The sequence below is a fragment of the Gymnodraco acuticeps genome, unplaced genomic scaffold (assembly GCF_902827175.1).
Source record: "Gymnodraco acuticeps unplaced genomic scaffold, fGymAcu1.1, whole genome shotgun sequence".
Classification (NCBI taxonomy): Eukaryota; Metazoa; Chordata; class Actinopteri; order Perciformes; family Bathydraconidae; genus Gymnodraco; species Gymnodraco acuticeps.
In genome coordinates this window covers 1415337-1440915 of record NW_022991513.1, presented here as the reverse complement: position 1 = coordinate 1440915, position 25579 = coordinate 1415337, and the positions used below count along the sequence as shown (strand labels likewise).

The 25579-nt window shown below is 40.1% G+C and overlaps 1 protein-coding gene across 5 annotated transcripts in view; it reads left to right on the top strand.

Moving 5' to 3' along the window:
- Positions 1 to 636: 636 nt before the first annotated feature.
- usp10 (ubiquitin specific peptidase 10) overlaps positions 637 to 25579 on the top strand; it is a 28039-nt gene continuing 3096 nt past the window's right edge. Inside the window, exons 1-14 of one of the 5 annotated variants that reach the window (XM_034196876.1) lie at positions 637 to 936; positions 10337 to 10405; positions 11046 to 11091; positions 11488 to 11547; positions 13007 to 14377; positions 16211 to 16302; positions 16724 to 16833; positions 16920 to 16978; positions 17066 to 17169; positions 19794 to 19893; positions 20922 to 21102; positions 22315 to 22480; positions 24203 to 24347; positions 24899 to 24964. In XM_034196876.1, the coding sequence (XP_034052767.1) occupies positions 916 to 936; positions 10337 to 10405; positions 11046 to 11091; positions 11488 to 11547; positions 13007 to 14377; positions 16211 to 16302; positions 16724 to 16833; positions 16920 to 16978; positions 17066 to 17169; positions 19794 to 19893; positions 20922 to 21102; positions 22315 to 22480; positions 24203 to 24347; positions 24899 to 24964 (2590 nt within the window). In that variant the 5' untranslated portion in view covers positions 637 to 915. Of the gene's footprint in view, positions 937 to 10336; positions 10406 to 11045; positions 11092 to 11198; positions 11281 to 11487; positions 11548 to 13003; positions 14378 to 16210; positions 16303 to 16723; positions 16834 to 16919; positions 16979 to 17065; positions 17170 to 19793; positions 19894 to 20921; positions 21103 to 22314; positions 22481 to 24202; positions 24348 to 24898; positions 24965 to 25579 lie in introns of those variants that run through there. The other 4 variants (XM_034196875.1, XM_034196880.1, XM_034196879.1 and 1 more) reach the window with 4 other exon arrangements.

The window sequence follows — 25579 nt, the reverse complement described above, 5'->3', positions numbered from 1 at the left end:
GGACGTGAACGGGTTGCGCACGCGGTTCACGCTTCAACCATGAAACTCGCGCTAGTAGTCCACGCATCACTTTCAGCATTTCCTCCGAAGCACTGATACATTTCAAAATAAATGTCACTTAAATTTAATCTCAAAGAATCTATTGTGCAAATTGGCCCATTTCAGAATAATCACATATTTTGATTATAAATGTTGATGCATCAGAGCTGGTAAATGTGCAGCTAGTTTACGTTACATTGTATGCTGCAGGGTAGCTTGTGAATGTTACTCCAGGTGGAACTCAAGTATTATTTAAGAGTTGAATACAATTCAAATCATTGATAAAAATGTGCAAAGTAACTAATAGTGCTAAATGAATGAAGTGGAGTAAAAGTGCACGATTCATCTCTGAATTGTAGTGTGGTAGAACTACAAAGTAGCAAATAATTGAAATACTCGAGTAAAGTACAAGTCTCTCAAAAGTGTACTTAATGACAGTACTTAAATGTACTTAGTAAATGGTGTTAGCTACTTCACACCACTGTCCACACATCAAAGTCACAGGTTAAAGATACATCACAGGATGGGATTATTTATGGTTAAAGAGGACGACTTTTATTGTGAAGTCCAGCAGAAAACCCCCCACCGGAAGTGTTTGACGGTATTCCTTGAGCTCACGCTGCCACTACAACCGATTGACCGCGCTGGGTTGGCTAGCAAGCGAGGAAGAGACAGAAATGGCGGTGACGGCAAGGCGAGCAGCATGAAGTGCTGATGCATTACATGGATCAAAACCTACAACTGCCAGGACACGGTTGGGAAAATGACAATGACGTCGAAGTAGGACATCCTCTGTAACGGTCACTACACACCTTCAACACCTTCCCGGGAGAGTTTTCATCTTGTCAGCGGAGGAGAGAAAATCTCACCGGGAGCATGGCTTCTTACAGCAACCAGGTAGCTAAAGCTAGCTGGCTAACGTTAGCCTGCAAAACAACCCCTGATGCACGCCTGATAACGTTATTTAGAGGCTCGCAGCCGCCCCTACCTTGTACAATTGTATGACTTAAAAATAGTCCCCATACTGTAATAGCAATTTTGTCTTTTGCATGTTGTTATTTGAAACATCCGACTTGTCGTGTCATTGAAAACGTAAGAACTGAAAAGTGCTTGCTAATGCCCCCCTAAGCCCCATTGAAACTCCACCAGCATGGTAGCTAACAGGCCCTAGGTCTCCTCATTCAAATGAGACAGCAGTACTGTTTGCAGCTGTTTTTACAGCCATGACAGACACGTTTAGCTCAATGTCATGAAAGTGTGTTTAATCTAATGTTGGCGACACTTTGGCGTTAGATCCAGTCAGTGACATGTGTTATTTTCGCAAGGCTAAGCGACACTGAAAACTGCTGCGTGTATGCATGGCCCACCTGCTCTGTGCTGCGACAGGCCTTCCCCCAGCGCACATTGTAATAACGAGTAATAACTGCAAATTACTCTTGCTCCTGGCAGTAAGGCAACATAATGACGGTGTTGTGGGATGTGTTTCGTGTGATAATTTCCCTTAATACGTAAGACAATGTAACGATGTCTCGCCGTGCTCTTAGCACTTAGCAAGCTAACAGCTTTGCACAGATGGTATGGTAACACTTTGCATTCAGTGCGCTAGCTAGTTAGCTACATTCAAATGCGACAGTGTGGGCCTTCATTGATAGCGAATATTTATTTGATATGCAATTAACTAAAATACATTAATGAGCCACACTGCAGATTAGTGTGCTGTTACACCGCGAGTCTCCGTGTTGATTTAGGTTAAAGATAAATTGGCTAATTTGGTGACATTTCCGAGGAAGTTAGCCATCATGTGGGGAGGCCCGATTTGAAGTGTAGCTATGCATGCACATAATGACAGATTTCAAGTGTATATTGATTGCATGAATTGAAGTTGAACTAACACAGATAATTCCACACAAATATAAATGAAACTTAAACTAAGGATACATTTGGATCAAATTGACAGCTCAACAACTGGAGCTTTCCATAGGCTTATATTCACCATGCTTTCACACTTGTTCCTGCCTTCGAAATTGAGTGTTTCTATTGGCTCCCTGTTTAGCAAAAGTGAAAGTTTCAGGGGAATAACCGCTTTGGCTCCTCAACAGTCAAGTCTGTGCATGTGAAATTAAATATTATATATATAATATGGAACCATTGACATTGAATTATCCTTGCATGGTGCATAATATAATATGAATAATAAGTTAAACCTTTTTAAATGGCCTTAATTAAGTATTCGCCAACAGGGCTCTACATTCCCATTTGACCAGTTTCTTGGGGCAACCGGATTTGGACCGATGTCAACTATTTAGTTTGGTCTGGTTGCCCCATTTGGCAACCATTTTTACAGTGTTACAGAAGGTTTTTTTAATTGCTCACTCTCTGTTATAGTTTTATACAAGAGTGTTGCCGTCACATGGACTTTCTGTCAAAAATGACAGTAATTCCAAATGAATGGAAAAAAAGTTAATAAACAGTTGAGGTAGAAAAATACATGCATTATTACATTTAGGTAACAATAACTATGTTTTTTGACAATCAATAAGGCAAATGCAGGATTTTAAGTACCCAATAGAAATAGAAAAACTAGCATTTAATTTGTTTTAAAACAGATGGTCCTTAACTAACTGTAAACTTAATGTTATAACCAAAGACGTGTTGTTTTCCAAAAACGATGAAAACACAAACAATCCATTTAATTTAGGGGACATTTTGTTATTACGCTCAACAATGCAACTGTAGTATGGTGTGAAGAAGGAGCTTCTTCTCAATGCATGCATCTTCTCTCCAGAGCATAACAATGCAACATGGAGACGTTTTCAGAGTAAACCATATCCTCTATTTTTATTGTAATAAGGAATAAGTTGCCCAAGTGAACCTTATTGTGGCATCTTCCCTATTTTTTTTGTCTCCGTTTAGTTCAGCCTAATGTCCTGCCAAAACATAAATCTGTGAGTGGGATAGTAATCTGTATTCCGGTAGGAAAGTTATGCACTGTATGCACACACAAATCTATAATTAAAGTTTTTAGCTTAGTCATATGCACACTAAAAAGCACAAGTGTAAAGACAAATTCTAAAGCAGTAGTCTAGTCATGCTACTTAAGTCCATACGTAACCATACAATCCAAGTATCTCAATGAATAGGTGGTCTTTACATTTACTGCACACATTCATTGTGCCAGTGGTATGAATCCCGACATTTAATGAGATTCCCTGATTTTCCATCAGGCCACACCCACGGGCCACATTTCCTACTTTTACAACACGCATTATAAACAAGACTTAATATCCAAAAATAAATTATTTTTTTGAGTATCATTTTGAGACAAGATGACAAACAATGAAAGCAGAGAGCCTTTTATGAGCCGCCATATTTATGTCAGTAAAAGCAGCAAACATAAGAAACATTTCACAGTGTGACAGTCAAATTGAACTGGATCACCAACTACAGCTGTTGTGAAAGCACTTGCCCTTGAGGTGAATGAATGACAGGAATTCCATTCTCTTCCATTTTCAAACTTCTCTGTATTTGATGCTTTGTAATAATCATGTCACCCTATTACTACATCACGCCGGCACAGGCTTGCTCCTGAGAAACCAGTCTGACCTTATATGTAGTCTCGCTGCAGCTTTTTTTCCAGCTCAGCCAAGTTGTCCATTAATAACTCTGCATACCAATTTAAGAGAACGGGCATAGTAGAGCTGGCTGTATCCCTGTCATGGTTAGAGTAAACAGATTGTTGGAGCACTTAGTTTATTGGGGTGTGATGACCGAGTCATACTACAAAAAAGTGTCTCGTGGAGTGTTAAGTACAACCTTTTCAGAAATCAATTGTTCATACCTTTTTAGGGCTGATGCAATTAGTCTTTTTAAACGTTGATGCTGAAAGAATACTTTGTCATCAATACTTAAACTCAAACTGAATGTCTCTTGTCCTTATTCATGCATAAATCCATGAAGTTATCTTCCACTACCTTTTTAAATATTACATTAAATAAGAAATTACTCTGTCCAATTTTCTTCAGCACAGACAATAAATGCAAATGAATGATCTCCCTGCCTGCGGTTAGGCAGATAAAGTCCGATCTTATGCTGACGCCAACATATGGGATTTAGATTTAAAAAAGGTCATTGCTTTGTGCACCATTTGTTGAAGATTGCTTAATTATATTAAATGTCACGATTTATGTTATTACATTTTGCCACATGTTTGAGATAATAGATCTGTCCTGACAGTCGGTTTAAGATAATATATACTTTATTGTCCCAGGGGGAAACGTGCCTTGGACATCAATGTCTGCAGTATACAAACAAACACAGTAATGGAAAAACAAGACAATTAATGCATTTGATCAGCAATAGTACACGCCCCTCTACATGAGAAAATACAATATATCAAACCGATCAACAACGAGAAGGAAAGCTAAAGCATATGTTTCTGCAAAAACTCAAAGGATCATCTTGTCGCTAAGCAGAGAATAGCAGGTCCAACTTAAAGGTCAGCTCAACTTAAGTTGGCCTAAGCGGTTGATAACTTCGGCGCTAACCCTTTCTTTAAATCAGCAGGTCAACGGCTATAACGATGATTCTTTGTAGACTCATAGGTCAATTGACAGTTTCTTTCTCACTTAATAAATTTTTTGCAGAACATACATTTTTTACCTAAGGTTTTCAGTAAAAATTTGATTCAGTTTGGATGCTGCTGCTACCACTGTAATGTAACTGAAAGTAAAATGTGCGTATTTTTGCCTTATCAGTAAGGAGTTGAAAAATCTCTAGTCAGTGTCAATAATGATAATCATTTATAAAACAAAATCAATTGCTTGCTGCCTGTTCTTATGAGACATAGTCAGTAAAAAACAGTAAAGCTTATCAAACATTGCTCAATGTTATGCTAAGCCCGTCCTATGTCTGTGTTCGGGGTGTCGTCACTAAACTGTATGGAAATCATACAGTTGGCTAATTTGTTGTAATCCTCAATCCAAACGAACAGCCAGGGAAGCTTAGTGCGGTGCGAGTGGCACGCCTGCAGAAAGCAGCAAAGGGACATTCTTTCTGTTGTGATTGTACTAGCCGTCCTGAGGCCATTGGATTACTGCCGGCTGTTTGTCGCTCTTAGTGCCGGTTCAGCACTGTGGGCCCTCGCGTGGGGCCTCGTGTGCAAAGAGTTACATGTGCTTGAGCTGCACTTTCTTTTCTCTGTGCCTCCCCTTTCACGTCCCACTGTTTATTGCACTGAGGATTAACGGTGTGGCTAGTGAGGTCATTTCACCTTTTCTCAGTCGCTTTCTGTTTAGTATGCTCATGTGAACACTTTAGGTGGCACAGTGCAGTTTTTCCCCTTAAGGCAGGGGTCTGCAACCTTTTTTGACCAAAGGAGTATGTATTTATTGTCAAAGCATTTAATATATTCATTGCTATCGGGACGTTAAGAGCATTCCATGGAATATAACAAGTGTTTTCTGAAATAAATTACATACCCCATTGAATTATGACTGAAGATCGTCAGCTGTCTTCCTCTCCCGTGTTGTTCCTCAATACGTAAAGGCTGCAGCACCTTTGACAACTTCTCTCTACATATCAAACATACCGGCAAACCAGCATATTTTGCTTTGAAAACATATAACTCTGCCCACGCACAATTAAATCCTGTGTTCCTCCGACACTTTTCTTTGATTTATCCATAGTTCGCTCATCGAGCCAGGGGTCAGGTTATTCACCTGCAAGAAAAGGCGCTAGCGCGGGACCGTAGCAGGATGTGACGCATATTTTAGTTGACCTAATTAAAACCGTTTTATTTTATTTGTGTCACAGTATCACCTCAAAATACAAGATACGAAACATTTTCAACCATGTAAGAAAATATAAATAGTCCTACAAATACTCTAAGCTCAAGGGAGCCAGAGCAGAGGGCTTAAAGGGCCGCATGCGGCTCGAGGGCCGCGGGTTGCCGACCCCTGCCTTAAGGTGTAATGCTCATCTGTCAGGGGTGTAGCACAACCAAAGCAAAAAAAAAAAATAATTGGAATATTAATAAATAACTTTCTTATAATTGAGTAATAAACGTTTGAGTTAATGTTCTACATGAATATGATAAATAATGCAACATGAGGTTACAGCAATATTGCATAACTATCATTCCTAGTCCTTTTTTGTCCGTCAGTGTTGATTGCCTTTATTTATATATATATTTTTTTAAAGAGAAATCATGAACTGAGTTTTCCAGGGTTTTCACGGGCAATTTCACTGCTGTAATACATCTATAGTATACACACTTTCTAGGCAACACTGCAGTGGATTAGTACCTAGTGTTGTTGCCTGCTGATATTAACACGACATACCAGGAAAAATAGTGGTGCTCCAGATCATTTTAACAACTAAAGTTTGCCGTGTAACTGGTTTGAAGTTCATTTTAGTCAGAAAGAAAAATATAGTTATTCTCACATTGATGCAAGTGGTTTACAAAATAAACAAACACAATCTACTACCCCTGCAGAACTAAATCATAGTTGGTAAGCCTTCTGTTTATGGTGTTAGTGAATAAGTGTCTCTGAGAACTGTGTTCAGTATGCCAGCATTAAGCCATGTTGTTATCTTGAGTATTTGATTAATCATTTATTTATTGCTAACAAATTACATCCAATATAAGGAGAACTAGTGAGCAGAAACGCTCTGGGTCTGGATCCATTTAGTTTATTTATCACAGGCATGCAAGTCAAAAGTCTTTGCCATCTAAAAGGCCAGGGGCCTCATTTATAAAGGGATATACGCTAAAAAAAATGGCGTACGCCAGTTTCTACGCAATGTTTGCGATTTATAAAATACTAACTTGACGGGGAAATGTGAGGTCCTCCACGCAAACTCTAACCCATGCGTACGCACTAAGCACAAAAACGGGAGAGACGAGAAACTGCGACACCGTTGGCAGAAGGAAGACTGGAGAGAAATGTGTGGAAATAATACCATAAATAAAATGTTACCTCTCATTTATCATATATGAATTCATTTTCACAAATTGATTAAAGCCAATCTTAAAATGATTTAACAAACGCCTGTTTGAGACTCCTCAGTGCACACATAAACATAACTTGGAGAAATAAATAAATACGGATATGTTATTTAAAACCACCTCGAATATGTTGTGTTAATGTTATGAAATGTTTTCTCATAAATGATGCGGTAAGCAGGAGGACAGAATTACGCCTAAACTGACGCCGTTTTGCATTTCTATAGGTTGTAGATACGAGCATGGTTTTATATACTATCACGTTTAATCGTGTTTTATGCCGTTTGCCAAGACTTGATAAGTCGCTCGTAAAACACAGGAGGTATGGAAACTCAGAACACCATCCATCCATCTTCTCCCGCTTATCCGTGGTCGGGTCGCGGGGGTAGCAGTTCCAGCAGAGAGCCTCAAACTTCCTTTTTCCTGGCGACATCAACCAGCTCTGACTGGGGGATCCCAAGGCGCTCCCAGGCCAGCGAAGAGATATAATCCCTCCACCTGGTCCTAGGTCTACCCCTTGGTCTCTTCTAGGGCTGAACGATATACCGTGTCATGGTGATAACCGCGATATGCGCATGCACGATATTCACACCGCAGGGACGTGCAGTCTTATTCATTTCAAAAAAATATATATATATGCTAACGCACTTTAGCACAGAATTCAAATTAAAGATACCCTTATTACTTATCGAAACTGCACATACAATATATCCGATTAAAGCTGAGACTCCACAGATTATTTAAGTATAGTATCCAAGCGATCCGATCTCGCGACAGGGGAAGCAAACACAGACATCACAACACGTACCTTTTTACGGGAGATTGTCTTACCGTAGCTGTCAATCTGATCAAAAGACGTGTTCAATGGCATTAAAACGAGAAACGCGGCTGAATCGGTTAATCCATAGGTTAATAATGTATCTGTGGCTTTGAAGCAATTGTTTATAATCCATAATTCCATTTTTATGTAAAAATCGGAGCACAAAAGTTAGCTGCTAATGGTAGCCACCAGAGTGTATGCTGCTTCTGGTTTCCAGCACTCCTTATTTGGTAATGTGTGTGTGTTAGACTGCGCTGGACTGCTGCATAGCCAAGACCGGAAGGAGCATCCACTCTGGTGGCTACCATTAGCAGCTAACTTTTGCTTTGCGATTTTTACATAAAAATGGAATTATGGATTATAAAAGAAATAATTAAAAAAATCTATGGATTAACCGATTCAGCCGCGTTTTTTCTCGTTTTAATGCCATTGAACAAGTCTTTTGAACAGATTGAAAGCTACGGTGAGACGATCTCCCTAGAAGCTCCGTAAAAGGTACGTGTTGTGATGTCTGTGTTTGCTTCCCCTGTCGCGAGTTCGGATGACTCAGTGATGATACTATACACCTAGTCTGTGGAACCTCATCTTTAATCGGATATCTTGTATGTGCAGCTACGATAAGTAATAAGGGTACTTTTATCTTGAGTTCTGTGCCGAAGTCCGTTATTTTTTTTCGCTCAGATGCTTCTTATGAGACTTGTGTTTTGTTTTGGTAAAAATGGTTTGTATCGTCAATTAGCTGAGATTATTTCCGTTAATCTGGTATAACACATTAATAGGTTTTTAAATATTAAGATCCCCTGAGACACAGTGTCGTGAAAAAAAAAGTAAAGTACCCGCAGGGACCTTGGGGCTTAACAGGTTAAAAAAAACGCAATGTCAGTTTTTTTCAATATCGTGCAGCCCTAGTCTCTTCCCAGCTGGACGTGCCTGGAACACCTCCCTAGGGAGGCGCCCAGGTGGCATCCTAACTAGGTGCCCGAACCACCTCAACTGGCTCCTTTCGACGCGAAGGAGGAGCGGCTCAACTCCGAGTCCCTCCCGGATGACCGAACTTCTCACCTTATCCCTAAGGGAGACACCAGCCACCCTGCGGAGAAAACCCATCTCGGCCGCTTGTATCCGCGATCTCCGTCGATTGTGATTTATAAAGGGAAACTGGCGTAGGAAGTGCCGTACGCACTGTTTTGTGAATCGGAAAATGTCTACCTATTTTTTGGATTTCTACTACGTAAGCAACCTTCCCACGTGAATCCTATGCACGCCGTTATAAATGAGGCCCCTGGGCTCAACGCTAATTTCTAAAAGTGGTTGCCAGACTGGCAACCAGGCATCAGCTTTTGGTTGCCAAAACTGAAAATACGGTTGCCATTTTTAGTCACCTTTATATTTAAAAAAAAAATAAGATACTATACAGTTATACATCAACTTAATAATGAACATGTGACACAAAAGATTGTTCAAATGCTTTACAATAAGTAATTTACATAATTATTTGAAACTTGGCAAACACGCACGTGAGTAAACGGGCATTGCTTTCTGGCTCCGTAATCACACCAATGCACGTGCAACTTAAGTATCAGGTTCCGACTGGTCACAACAATAATTAAAGATCACTCTTAATACAACAAATAATTATCTATTTTGGGGTGCACATTTTGCTGTTTGCTGTCCTTATTTCTTTGTTAAAAACTGGTTGCCACTGATGGCAACCAAAGGCCAAGAAGTGGTTGACATTTTTTCTGAATGGTTGCCAATGGCAACCGTTACTGTCGAGCCCTGAAGGCTCAGACAGCATTGTTTGTTTTATTCTGCCAAAAAAGAACATAACGTTACGACCATGGTTTATGTATAACTCTGCATGACTCATCACTTTCTGCTGTGCCTTACCTTTGCACAAGCATTGCAGTCTTGGCTGGGTAATGACTTACTCTAGTAAGAGCGCTTGTGCTCAGATATCCAATGACTGTTCCCCTTTTTTAAGTTAGTTCAGGCTATGAGGTGAAAGGCCCTGTCTTTAACCGTGAATATAGGAGAAAAAGGTTCCTATTTCTGATTGGCTGGGCGGATTGCAAACCACGCCCCGTAAAACTCCCTAAAGGTTTGGTGAAGCCGCCATTTTATTATCCTCGCATTAGCATTAGCACAGACGCAGAGAGACTAACTTATGGCAACACAAAAAAAACATGGGAGCGGTGTAGATGAGGCGGTTCTGGCGATTTACTCGGAAGGGACTTATTCCGGTGTGAACGCGATCTGTACATTTCACAGTTCATGAGAACTAAAGAGTTCTCATGAACTAAGTTCTGATGAACCTTTGTGGGAAAAGTACTGCGGTGTGAAAGCGCCTATAGAAGACCAGTTTTCTAATCTTGAAATTGCCTCATAAAAAGAAAATATATATTTTGAAAAAAGCACATGTTTCCATCATTGCCTTCCTTCAAACTAATGGTTTTATTGATTCCTTCCCACAGTACATCTTCGGGGAGTTCAGCCCTGATGAGATCAATCAGTTCTTCGTGACTCCACGATGTTATGTCGAGGTGAGCAGCCGGATAACAATTTGTTTCAACATTAATAACTCATTGTTACAATGATGGCCATAATGGTTGACCTTATAACTCTGATGGCCTTTACTGGCCAGCAGGAAGAAACGACTCATTTGAAATGTTATTCACATTTTGACCAACACACTAATCCTAATACACAGATTTGGAACTGCGGCTCTAGGTTGGCCCTGGCAAATGTTTTTACAAATGCTCAAGAAGCCATTTTTAGGCCTTAAATTAGGTATTGCTTATGATTAAATGGTCTATTTTGGTTTTTACCATTTTGAATAGTCCCGATAATCATCTTGCATATTAAACCTTGTTAATCAATGTTTCAAGATAGATCTAAATATAATTCCTTTGATATTTGTATTCGAAAATGTTAAGTCACTATCTCTGGAGGATGTACCTCAAAGGCCCAAAGCTCTTTGATAAAAGTATTTATATTAATGAAAAATAAAATGTAAAGCTCTTCTATCAACAAGACTCCAGACTGCAACACAACATCATTGTTTTATTCAAATATACATTTTTAATCAACTAGGACTGATATCTTAGAGAATGCTGATTTTATACGGTTGAATTTCTAGATTCTCTTTTCAAACCCATAACTTTGTATTTTGCCTCCACACAGCTTCCTCCATTCAATGACAAAGTCCCGTGCGTCAGTCAGTCTTCTGGTATGTACACTTTACAATCACTAAATTGCTAGACTGTCTTTTTTTCCTTTGACGTTTTATGAGCATCGAAAGACTATTCTCATGTTTTTTTGTTGAAATCACTGTAGTTTTTCAAAGCAGGTCTTAAGATGTAAGATAGAAGCCCAGGCTCAACTGACCTGCCTTGCCTAGCAGGGAGATGCTTTTCATGTGATTATTTTTGAATTTATTAATACATAACAGTTTATATTGTTCAGATAGGATTACATATCCTAGTATTTTAGGATTACATCAGCCATTTTCATTCTTTAAATTTCGAGCCACCAAATTAGAAATGTAATAGCAGCCACCTGTCTTTGAAATGGTACCCGTTTGCACATGACAATTGCCTTACCTTGATTTGTATTGATTATTTAGGAAGTTACTGCACTCCTGCTGTACCTTATATTATGGAGTCTATGGGACTGCAGGTTTGCGGTGAGTTGAGGAGTCTGACACCCTGTGGCTTGACTAGCTGTTGTACGTTTGCTGTAAACTCAAAATCCAGGTTTCAAAAACTGGTGGCTTTCTAAACCTTACACCTGTATTCTTTCTCTTGCCTGTTGGTAAAATCTGTAGAGCTTTGCATGCTCAAGATACTATAAAGTATCTTATCTTCTCTTGCATATAATGCATTTTCACCACTGCAGGGCTCAAAGTTGATTTTAAAACTGAATTTTGTTTGATTTAACAATCACTGCTTAAGGGCATAGTGATGGTTTTCTGTGATTGCTAACATGTGTGTACATATTTAGCCGTGCATTGTTTAGGTTTTTACTACTGAATGCAATTAAAGCCATGAAGTGTGATTTCAGTATCACTAACCGGAGATCTTCTAATCCCAGTTGAAGAAGTTACCACTGTTTTCAAACCCTCCTAACGCCTGCAGAACATCAGGGTTTACAGACTGGGCCAGCAGTCAGCTGTGTCATAATGCCACTTTGATGATTTTCTGATTTGCACTTACTAATGTTTCCTGTTTGTTCACCTTTTTTCATTTGCACCTCTGCATAATCACTTACTATTTGAGCTTACATGAAACACATTTTAACAAAAAAGTTTTGAAATGATGATAAATATCTGTTTTTGTACATTGTTCTATATTTTATATCAATACTAAAAAAAATGTAATATTAACAGTACGCATTTTTAAAGATGTTTATATAGATTAACACCATAAGGCTTTATCAAAATACATTTATTTATTGAATAAAATAGAGATAATTGAGTTTTCCAAGTAACAGATTAACTCAACTTGAGATAAATTGCCAAACCAGGATATCGTATATTGATCAGATATAATTATCTGAATACATAAAAGTTATGAAGTTCATTTAATGTACTCTTCAATTTACATAAATGTAAGTGTCATTAGAGGTCTTAAATCTACAATAATATACAATTGCACCCTGCCATGAGATGTTGGATTAAAAGAAAACGTGTCTATGGTTAGTCTAAAAATAAATTAAAGGTGACGAATGATCCAGGACTAAATACACTTCATATCTTCATATCTTTCTAAGTCAGACAAGCAACAACTTAATTAATCGTTGAATCTCCTCACTGTTGGATATGTTGGCCACATTCTTTGGATCCACTCAGGCCAGAGAGAATGTGACATAGTTGAGCGTAGACGCACAACAGTAGTTGTTGGAGCTAAAAATAGTAGCAGCAGGATTTGTTTCTTCTTATTGGTATGTGATCCTGTCAGAGCTCCCATGACCCCTTTTGGGTGAAGCCTCAGAAATAAGGATTGTATGTCAATTCTTCAATAAAATATTTTTCTAACAAACTCTTTAGCAGAAACTAAACTACAGCGGTCTCTGTTTGGACATTTTCAGAATGTATTTGAAGACAACGCTTTGTTTCTAATTGGTTTTCCTTTTATCTGCAGCAGAAGACTATCAGCGCATAGAGTTTGGTGTTGACGAGGTGATGGACTCCAAGCCTGTCGGGGGGAGCGATCCTTTGTTCAAGGTGCCGAGCACCCTCAACCCACAGGCTCCAGAGTTCATCCTGGGCTGCCAGTCGGCCCAGAAGGCTCAGCAGACGCCTCCTCCAGCAGATGATGTCACCGACGGAGCAGACTACAACTCGCTGGACGGCCCTGACTCGGAGGCTGGCCCTGACTCGGAGGCTGGCCCTGACTCGGAGGCTGGCCCTGACTCGGAGGCTGGCCCTGACTCGGAGGCTGGCCCTGACTCGGAGGCCTCAGCCCTGGACAATCAGGCCTGCCAGGACATGGACGGACCTGGCAGCCTGGGTCAGCGGGAAAAGAAGAAAAAGAAAAAGCGACCGCCTGGGTACTACAGCTACCTGGACCCGTCGGCCGGCGGCGGGCACGGCCACGCGCACGGGCACGGCCACGGGCACGGCCACGGCCACGGGCACAGCCACAGCAGCTGTACACCAGACGGGTCGCCTGTGGCAGCGCTAGTTAATGGACATGCCATTGGTGGCTCACCACACAGTGCTGAAGATGTGGACGGTAAGGTGTTGTTGGTGGCTGAACTTTCCACCCCGGCACTGGTTTCCATGGCAACATCAACAGCTGCTGTGGCAGCAGCCAAGTTTGTCCCCACATCCACTGCCAATCAGAGGACTTGTGATAGCCCTGATGACTCTTCTTTGGATTTAACAATTGGAGCTGCCTCTTTATCAGATGGCAACAATGCAAATTCCTCCTCTTCATCCTCCTCTCAGAGCAGGGGGATGTCAGAGGGGCCGAGGACTGCAGATCAGCAGCCAGATTATTTGGCTCCACGGAGCCCCGAACTTTCAGATACTCCCAACAGCCCCCGCTCTAAATCCCCTATTACTCCTTCAGCTGCTGTGGCCATCCTCTCTGTTGCCACTCCCATTACGACTACTGAACTGGAGGACAGGGAGCTGGCGGACAGCGGGGTGGCCAATGGGTTAGCGGAGGCTGAGGCTCCTGTCAGTGCAGATGAACACAAAGAAGACTCTGAGGCGGGGGAGCCGGCCCAGCCGCTCTCCCCAGACTCTGCTGCCCAGACAGTAGTGACAGAGCAGGCCCAGTCGCCTGCCATTCCAGCTGCACCTACTGCCAACCTCCCCAAATCTTGGGCTAGCCTCTTCAAAAACTCTAAGCCTCTGCCCGGGGGCCCGCAGGCCTTTGTGGAGGTAAAGAATGTTGTGGAAGTTGTGTCCCCCTCCATCGCCACGCCAGAGGAGCCTGAGAAAGTTGGGGAGGTCAAAGTCGGCCCTGTCCACGTTTCAGAGGATCCTATGGCCCCTAAACTTGCAGGTATAATTTGAAGTTGCTGATTGTTTATTCCTAGAAGATGGCCCTATAACACCTGCTTCATGTTGTTTCAGCTTTAAGTGTTTTGCATTCTCTCTCCCTCCACTAGGGGGCAATGTTGAGACATCTGTATTGTTTCTACTCTGTGATCCTAAGGTTTTAAACATTTTATGTTTTTAGAAGAGTAGGTTTGATAAGTGACCAAATATAAGATTCTGTAGGTTATAATCATATTTAAATATGATCTTTCTTTATTAAGTTTAGGCTGCCTAATAATGTTGGGAATGGAACAGAAATGTTGCACTTTTGTTCAAGAAATGAACACTAGATGGTAGTATTTCATCCAGAATAGCTGTCAAATATGAAGTCTTTAGTCACATTTATGTAACCCACCTATCTCATTAGCCAAAACGATTAGAGGTAGCATGGGAGTGCTCACACCTTTTTTAAACTCTGGAATGTTCTCTACACAAAGCTAATGCACAGATCTCTCTATTTCTCTGATCTTGTTGGAATTACGATGTCATCTTGTCGATGCAATTGTGATATTTAAAGATCAAGGGAAATAATATGTTATACTCTGTTTCTGTGTTACACAGCAGCCACACATACATTAGCTTCAACATTCATTCAAGTGGAAAATACAAAATTGTTCAAAACGGTCCCAGGTGATAAGGTTGTGTCAGAAAATAGAATTGGACCAAACTAATTGTGGTTTGGTTTCATGTGGAGACGGGTCACTTAGAGTGAATACACAAACAAGTGTAGTTTAAGATCCTTTCTGGGGTCAGTAATTTAAGAGCTTGCAAACAGAAACATTACCCTCTGAAGTATTTTGCTGTGTCTCGTTATTCTGAACTGCTTTTTGTCTCTATGTGCGGCGCTCTATCCTTTTTAGAAGCAATACTTGGAGATGTGTCTGTTTTAGAATAACCTGATAATTCTGCATGTATGTACACATTTGGGTTGCTGTACAGTTGTTCTTTCAGAAAACCACTGAAATGTACCAGAGACCATTTGTTTGTCCACCCAAACACTTTGGTTTGAGTTCCACTTTGAAAGCAAACCTGTGTAGTCAATAGGGATCACTTTCAGCACACTGTCTCCTTGTCAGCTGTTCAGCCCTTATTGGGTGTTCTAAAACAGTGTGTTCCCTTTTTCTTAGGAACCAAGAAACTAGGCTCATTTTTATCTGCAGAAACAGATTTCCTTAGCTTCACAACCTTCAGTCAATTCCAGAAATGTTAAAGAACTAGATGTGCATGTATTGAAAGTACCAGTGGGTCATATTGCCCCCCACAAATGTATTTGGGAGCATAATGAGACTAAAGACTGTTATCATCAAGGATATTACATGAATATTTGTCCCAGCTGTTTTGAATGCTGTGATTTAAGCAGTTTTTATTTGATAGTGTTCAGTCTGATGTTAAGCTAGGTTCATTTACGAAAACATGATGTAAACAATGAACGTACTAACAATTAACTTTGACTGTTTTATTTCCTTAGATGCATTATTTATATTTCAGTTGTGTGAAACTATGTCCACGTTACCATGGGAGCTGTGTTTCTAAATGATAGTCTCCCTTCCTAGGCGTGGCACAGAAAGGTCTTGTTGTATTCACACAGCCTCTTGTGCTGTTGTCTCAAGAGGCGGGAATAGAAGAAGAAACATTTATTTTGTCTAAATGTACTTTTTGATCTCCTGTAATATTCACAGGCAGAAAGTATGCACTCTCAAAATAACTCTGACATGGGTCTTTTTTGATTGTTTTTTTGTTGTGTCGTTTTGAGTTTTTCAGAGCTACCTGTTGTAACATTGTCTTTTTGAATCCCCAGAACTTATTGAGAATGTGAAGTTGATACATAAACCAGTGTCTTTGCAGCCGAGAGGACTGATCAACAAGGGAAACTGGTGCTATATCAACGCTGTATCCTTTCACTCTGTCTTTTGCTGCCCCTGCACACTTCAACACTCTGTTAACACGTGTATATTTTGGCTGTGTGTAACAGACCTTGCTCTTATATTGATTATAAGCCCAATAGCACAGAGGACAAATGGTGTCAAGTCCCTGGAAAGCTGGTGTGTTTCAACACTTGCTGAGGAGTGAGTTTCAGCTCTGCCTAGGCACGTTATCATGTTATCAATGTCTGGTGTTCCTTTATGAATAATGATTTGATTAAGTAAGATTAGGAAAAAACATTTCGAGACATCAATTTTATGAGCAACAAAACAAACTCGGGTTTTCAAATTATAATGTATTCATCCATTGGTATCAGATTACACATCACAGCAGCTTGTCGTGTACCCTTTAGTTTTCTGTTTTTTCCTCCCTAACTCTGAACGCTCAGACCCTACAAGCCCTGATTGCATGCCCCCCCATGTATCACCTGATGAAGTCCATTCCTCTGCATAACGAAACGCAGAGACCATGTACCTCCACACCCATGATGGACAACTTGTAAGTAGCATTTCTGCACGATGATATCAAATGACTATCATTTGTTTTGCTCGGGAACATAACCATGGTTTCTGTGTCTCTCCCAGTGTCAGGCTGGTGAATGAGTTTAACAACATGCCTGTCCCATCTAAAGCCAAACAGCAAGGTAAGACATTAGAAAACATGTCTAAAGACTTTTTAGATTCATGTTCTGTAAGCATCACTGATGTGTGATTTGTAACTGTGCCCACAGCTGTTGGTGAAAAAGTCATGAAAGACGTTCGGCCTGGGTCCCCCTTTGAGCCCACCTACATTTACAGACTGCTCACTCTCATCAAGTCGAGTCTCTCTGAGAAGGTAAACTACGCTGCCTCTGCATCAGATACAGTCACTGCATAGCAACGTGTCAGGGTGGTTTTTTTTTTTTTAATGATCACACTCTTTGAATGCACTTCCTCTGGAACAGATAGTGCTTGAAGGGAACGTCCATGTTTAAATATTTTGATATATTTTCTTCGGTTCTGAATTTCACAACTCACCTGAATAAAGGTGGTTCATGCGTTACACATGCCGAGTCATTTCCGATTCAGTTTTAATGAATGAAATTGCTGAAATGTTTATTTTATATTTAATGAGGCTAACATTCCTCCTGTCTCACGTGTAAAACCTCAATGAATTAATGAATGACTGCAAATTAATTCATGCACACAAGGGTTTAACGATCATTTTATTGTTGAGTCACATACATTTATGAAACTAAAGATGCAAGTTTAAACATTCTTATCAATGTGGTTTTTCTAAAATATATACATGATCAAAAGCAGTATTATAAATCAGTTGTGTGAAACTATGTCCACGTTACCATGGGAGCTGTGTTCCTAAATGACAGTCTCCCTTCCTAGGCGTGGTACAGAAAGTTCTTGTTTTATTCCCACTGCCTCTTGTGCTCTAATCACAAGAGGCAGGAATAGAGCAAGGAACATTTGTTTAAATCGACTTATTTTTGTCAATTAAATGTATCGGATTTTCACATTTCCGACACACATCCATTCTTAACGAATCATATGCTTTCTATCCAAGCTTAACATGTTATTTAATCAAAATCAATTTATTTTACTTATATCCATTCAACATGTAGCATATAGAGCCCCCGTTATTCCCAATATTGGTAGAAGTTCTCCGACCTCTGGCCAGGGTTGTGCTGTTTCCATGAAGGGGTGGGACTTGATGTCAGTGAAAAAGGCCACAGACAGTAAGGGAGCATTCACACCAGCCTTTGTTAGTCCGGTTGAATCGAACCCTGGTGCGTTTAGCCGCTTGGTGCGGTTCATTTGGGTCAGTGTGAACACAGTCTGAGACCTCTGAAGTGAACTAAACAACCGGATTCTGGTCCGCTAAAATAGGTGGTCTCGGAGCGCTTGTTTGCGAACTCTGGAGCGGTTCATTGCTGGTGTGAACGCAGTCCGCACCAAAACATAGGAAGCGTAGTATTTACGTGTCACAAGAACGCGGATGTCTTCAAAATCTTTAGCGAAAGAGTCTTTCAAGACATCCGCGGTTGTTAATTTAAAGAGTGAATCAGAATGAAGTGTTGAACAGTGTCGTGTAAAGTAAAAATTCTCCGTCAGCTACATAAAAGTAAGAACACCTGTCGTCGGTGAAACGCCTCTCCTTACTGCAGATAGTCTCATTATATGTTATAATGTTTTTTAACAGACGTTGTCTGATTATATAATCATATGCGCGGGCCGCTAGTGTCTGTTGATCTCCAGATTAACAGCAGCCTGAGAATAACCTGCCGAAAGTGCCGATGCTCCATGGCGGAGGCTCCGGTAGAAATTGCCGGGATTTGCGTTTTTACCCCCTTAATATCTGACCAATGGTTGAACAGCATTTCCGTGCACATGACTTGTGTTTAAAGTTTATAGTCCGTTTGAGTTTTGCCCGTGTGAACGCAAACCGAACCTTCTGAAAAATGTAACAAACTGTGGTCTGGTGCGCACCAAAGAAGCGGACTATAGGTGTGAATGCACCCTAAAATATGTTTCTCATAGTTGTATGCCCCGTAGTTTCAGAGCGCATCGAGTTTAACATACCATCTACAAGCTGATGCTGACAGCCCCGCTCCTGCCGCCCGCTTGTGGCAGACCACACTTCCACGCTCACCGGCAGGCACCGACTGGCTGTTGGGAGGACCGGGAGGGTGTGTGTATGTGTGGCCCGAGCGAGCGAGCGAGCGAGAGAGAGACCTTACGTGCATTGTTGTTAGCATCTGGTGCTAGCTAGCTGCGCTAACGGATATACGGAGCTGTTTAAATGAAAACAGAGGAGCGACATTTCGCCACAACTGCGCCGAGCACTTGACTTTATGCAGGAAGCCAGACAGTGGGACATTTTACGAAAAGTCAGCACACTCAGCACGGATAGTGCGCAACATGATTGCAGCGTCCAGGCAGCTCCCGTTCGAGCATATGCCTTGAGTTGCACATAGCTCCAACGATCCATCACTCACACACGCGCGCACACACACACACACACACACCATTTGTATTGAATGAGAGAGGTTCCAGGTTGAATTGAGGCGAATATTTGTAATGTTCAGAGGTTGTTGTGTTTAATATTCATGAGAATATTTGTCATTGTTCAAATGATAATAAACATTAGTATAAAGCATATTTGTCCACTCATATGTTGATAAGAGTATTAAAAACTTTAAAAATATTCCTCTAAGCTACATTTAGAACAGATAAAAAATGTGCGATTAATCGCGATTAACTATTTTAATCGACTGACAGCCCTAATTTAAACAGATTTCTGGTTTGATATACTGTCTTTAAAATGTTTTTGCTCCTATGGTATGCACACTGATCGTTTAACATTGAGTACACAAGACCTCCCCACCAGTGAAGTAACGTGTTTTATTTGACTAAGCATTCTTTGTAGTGTTTTAATTGGTGCTGATGTCCCGCTGGCTCTCACAGGGTCGTCAGGAGGATGCGGAGGAGTATCTTGGCTTCACTCTCAACGGACTGCATGAGGAGATGCTGGCTTTGAAGAAACTAATCTCGCCTCAGGAAGAGAGTAAGCATCTTTCACCACATCGGCATCAACATCATATCGCAAGGAGGATAAGATCATTACAGATATGTTTTAGTTTAATTCATTTTTGTACTTCATCGCTCTTCTCTGTTTGAGTTAAAGATGAATTGCATCACTTTCTGCATGATCAAACTGCAACAAGGCAGATTTTTATTTACTGATGTCGTAAAAAGGAAAGTTGTTGACTGTTAACTTTGCTAAACAGTGTCTCAATATACATGAAATGTGCACACAACAAATCTAATTCAATTTCTAGCTTCAGTGAGCAATTTGCAAAGACAGGCATATGGAAATACTGTTCATTTAAACAGTTTTTAGTTGAATAGATATTTTAATAGTGTTCAGTATTATCCATTGTTAAGCGTTGAGTTACATACATTTATGAGACAAAAATGATGTTCAAGATACACTTTTAAAAATGCTTATAATCAATGTTGTTTGTCTAATATGTATACATGATTAGATGCAATATTATAAATCAGTTGTGTAAAACTATGTCCACGTTACCATGGCAGCTGTGTTTCTAAATGACAGTCTCCCTTCCTAGGCGTGGCACAGAAAGTTCTTGTTTTATTCCTAAAGCCTCTTGTGCTCTTATCACAAGAGGCAGGAATAGAACAAGGAACACTTCTTTTGTTTTATTGTAATTCAGGAACCTTGTGCTTTAATATTCAAAGCTACATCACAGACTTGAAGCATGCATTCACAATGTGTTCGTTGTTTGTTGGAGTTGATCTAGTTTCAGTTTGAATCTCCAAAACTTAAAGTTGATACATGAACCAGTTCCAACACCACATCCAAATTTCAGCTGTAATGAGCTTTTCACAAGTTTAAAATAACACTTTCATCATACTCAGGTTATTGTAATATAAATTGAAGTGCTGTTGGATTTCCTTTAACTTGTAATAGTGCCATTGGATTCATCAGAGGAGTTGATTTAACTTTAACAATGTTTGAGATACTTGGATCATTTGATCTCTAAAGAGATTGTTCTTGTGTTTTTTGAGCAGAAGCTCCCACACCCAACGGGCCGGAGTCTCAGCCAGGTGTGGAGGAAGACGCTGCTGATAAGGATGAAGAAGGCAGCGAGGACGAGTGGGAGCAAGTCGGCCCCAGAAACAAGACTTCCATCACTCGCCAAGCTGACTTTGTCCGCACACCCATCACTGACATATTTGGCGGACACATCAGGTTTGTGGAAAGATTGTTGTGTTAAAAATGTGAGTAGAGGCAACAAATATGTTTTTAACCACATTACCTTAAGATCTGTTAAATAACACTTAGTCGCCAAACGTTAGTCACTGGCATTTCAGTATAAGCTTAATGAAACATAAATGGTGTTCAAGATGAGCTCATGCTCGATTTGTATTGGCTAATATAAAGATGTCAGTAAATGCATTATTTAGAGGTTAGCTGTCTAAAATGATGTCCACGTTACCATGGGAGCTGTGTTTCTAAATGACAGTCTCCCTTCCTAGGCGTGGCACAGAAAGCTCTTGTTTTATTCAGAAAGCCTCTTGTGCTGTTGTCTCAAGAGGCCGGAATAGAAGAAGGAACATTTGTTTCTTTTGATTTAGTAATGATCTGCTATGATTCAATTTGTATTGTTTGCTAGAGATGAATTTCTCTCTGCATTGTTCCTGAGACATGTCGTAACAGAGCTTTATTCTCTGTTTGGTTATGGATTGTTGTCCCATTTAATACACCCACTGTACCAGACAATGGTCCCTCTTGGTCTGTACACCCTGTGCTGGTTCTGCCACCTTTTCCTAGAAGTCTCTGACATGTTGATAGTGGCATCATGAAAAGGTCTGACCGATAATCCCCAGTTTCTGTCCTGCCGTCACCGCAGTCCTTCACAATAACAGCCTCCTTGAGCTGATGTTGGTCAGAAGTCTGGACAGCACACATCCACAAACAAAGGTTTTCACGTTGAGACAAATTGGAAAGAACCTGGTGTAGACTGCATAAATAATGTTTTACGAGGTCCTGGTCTGGCACAGTCCTAGTCTACACATGTCGCACCGTGTCTTGGAGTGTGTGTTTACAGTGTGGTGTGTACGCCCACTCAGATGGTTATAATCTCTGGGTTTCTCAGTCACTAGTTGAAGGTTTTGAGATGTTGCATCAGGATATGCCTCGACTAATTAGAGTACAGGTCAACTGATGATACCAGGGCTGACTTTTCATTCTTGAGGAGCTACATATGCAATAATAATACTCTTTGTAACATGACGAAAGTGCAACTTGGCCAATTAAGAGATATCAAATCTCACATGTGTGGAAAACACTTAACACTGAGCAATGCAAGTTGTTGAAATAAGTTATTTTGATATTGAAAAACTTCAAACCAAGTTCCCTGTCACTTATAATATCTAACCTGCTGTTTTGTTTCTCTGTCAGATCTGTGGTGTATCAACAAAACTCTAAAGAGTCGGCCACTCTGCAGCCTTTCTTCACCCTGCAGCTGGACATCCAGTCAGAGAAGATCCGCACCGTGCAGGAGGCTCTGGAGACCTTGGTGGCCCGCGAGTCAGTCCAGGGATACACTTCTAAAACCAAGCAGGAGGTACAAATAAACATCGCTTTGTAGCTATGTCTTAGTGAATTAATTAGTGTCGCCATATTAACCCCATTAACGGAACAACATCGTATTTTTATATTAACGTCGCGTTCGTTCTTAACGAATCATGCTGTCCAGCTAACTGTAAATTGTGATATTTGATACAAAAATGTATTTATTCTACATGTATCCATTTAAAATGTAGCCAAAAATATAATTTATCGATAGCAATAACCAGATCCTGTTAAAAGCATGAAGAGAAGTACAGAGCAGAGAGGACAAGAGATGTGTTGATATTTCAATATGTATCCCATATGGAGCCCTCATTATTCCCAATATTGGTAAAGGTTCCCCGACCTCTGGCCGGGACTGGGTCTTTTTAATGATCACACTCTTTGAATGCACTTCCTCTGGAACAGATGGTGCTTGAAGGGAACGTCCACGTTTAAATGTTTTATTACATTTGATTTGGTTCAGAATTTCACAACTCACCTGCATGAAGGTGGTTCATGCGTACACATGCGGAGTCATTTCCATTTCAGATTTAATGAATGAAATTGCTGAATGTTTGTGATATTTAATGAGGCTAACATTCCACCTGTCTCCCGTGTAATGAATGACTGTTTGCACATTAATTCATGCACACAAGGGTTTAACTATCATTTTTGTTACATACATTTATGAAACTAAAGATGCAAGTTTAAACATTCTTATCAATGTGGTTTTTCTAAAATATATATACATGATCAGAAGCAGCATTATAAATCAGTTGTGTGAAACTATGTCCACGTTACCATGGGAGCTGTGTTCCTAAATGACAGTCTCCCTTCCTAGGCGTGGCACAGAAAGTTCTTGTTTTATTCCCACTGCCTCTTGTGCTCTAATCACAAGAGGCAGGAATAGAGCAAGGAACATTTGTTTAAATCGACTTATTTTTGTCAATTAAATGTATCGGATTTTCACATTTCCGACACACATCTATCCTTAACGAATCATATGCTTTCTATCCAAGCTTAACATGTTGTTTAATCAAAATCTATTTATTTGACGTATATCCATTCAACATGTAGCATATAGAGCCCCCGTTATTCCCAATATTGGTAGAAGTTCTCCGACCTCTGGCCAGGGTTGTGATGTTCCCATGAAGGGGCGGGACTTAATTGCACTAAAAAGGCCACAGACAGTCAAATGTGTTTTTCACAGTTATATTTGGGATTGTGACAAAATATTTATTTCATTTATAAAAGATTTCTGGTTTGATATTCTGTCATAAAAATGTTTTTGCTCTTATGGTACTGGAAGAAAACACTTGTTACAACCTTATTTTCAATCACTAAACTATTTTAGGACAACTAGTGCAGGAACATCTTCCCTGCAGCTGTGAAATGGCCATCTTTTTGTTTTTCTACTTCGGTATTTGTAACCGATAAACCGATCATTCTGGTCTGGTGCTCTTTCAGAGACAGCTAACTTGTGGTCACCTTCCCAGCTCCTAAAAGCCCCAAAATGATTCATGAGACAATATTTTAAGTGCCCAGCAGGAGGTTGCACAACCTTTTTATACTGCATGTTCTCTACTTGTTTTGTGCTATTTCCTGTTTTGTTAAAAATATGTTTATTGGGTTTTTTCTCTTGTCTACCCTAACAAATTAACTTTTTGTTCTTGAATAACATTGTCTCACTATCACTGAGCGTTCTCTGACTGCACGTCTTTTGTCCGTGTTTCAGATTGAGATCAGTCGGAGGGTGACTCTGGAGGAACTGCCCCCTGTGCTGGTGCTCCATCTCAAGAGATTTGTTTTTGAAAAGACTGGAGGCTGCCAGAAACTGATCAAGAACATTGATTACCCCGTTGACCTGGAAATCAGCAAAGGTATGGACTCGTACTTTACGGGGCATAGCAGGCCTTTATACTCATACATATCATTTGTGTATATAGTGTAGATTTCCTGGACTAATGTTAATAAAAGCTACTTTAAATTAATTTGATTATTTTAAACATGTCACTTAATCATGACGAGACGCATGTCTAGAGGGTTTAGTACCATTCATTAGAACTCGTAGCCTAAATGAATTTGCGAAATATAACTCAAATGTAACATTTACTCTATAAAAAAGATGGTTCCCCAGAGAAAGGCAGATAAATGGTATGTCTTTTCTTAAGGGGAATAATCTATCTGCTGAAATAGCGGGATAAACTCATGATAAAGATAAACAACTGCACACATCTAATCTTTCTAAAAAATCATTATCCATCTCTAAACATGCTTAGAGGAATTGTGAACAGAATAATTCAAGATCAAAGTAGCAACATTTAACACTACGATGCTTTTTACCATTTTGTACAACAAGCTTTTTTCTTTACCCCTGCTATGTTATATTATTGTACATCACACTAACATGTTCTGCTTGGGTTCCTTTCAGATCTCTTGTCCGCTGGAGTGCGTGGCAAAGTTGTGAAAGGCCAAAGAACGTACAGGCTCTTTGCAGGTACGTTTGTGTTTCGTTGCTTATGAACTTTTGGTCACATTGTAGCATCTGCTGCAAGGGGAGTTTAATCGTGTCGTGTATTTGTTAAATATTGCCACTGGGGGTTTTACAATTATCTATAAGGTGGCCCAAAATAACTGTTGAGCCTGAATACATCTAGCTTACAGTAGCTAGAAGCTACCCCCCCCCCTTGACATCAGGATAAACCTTCTTATCATAATTATTTAGAAAAGTAAAATCAGTCCTCCAACTGGAATAAAATCAATTTGTATATCACTGAATGAATTATTTTAATCCCATTATTGAAATCGTTAGCTTTTGAGAATAGAAAATAAAGAAGCATTACCAGCTAAGGGCAACACCCTGTTAGCACTTGGTTTTATGTGTGAAGTATCTATCATTATGACTTTTCAAACTGTATTCTAACACTCGGTTGAGTAAGACCTTTTTAATTTCATTTATATAATCATTAAAATAATAAAGCGATTGATAGTATCCATTATCATACATTGTGGGTTAATCTTCTGGATTAACAGCTCATTTAAAAAGACACAGCTGACACTTCAGTGCCCATATTCGAAGAGTAATGACTTGAATGAAATGTTCCACATTTCT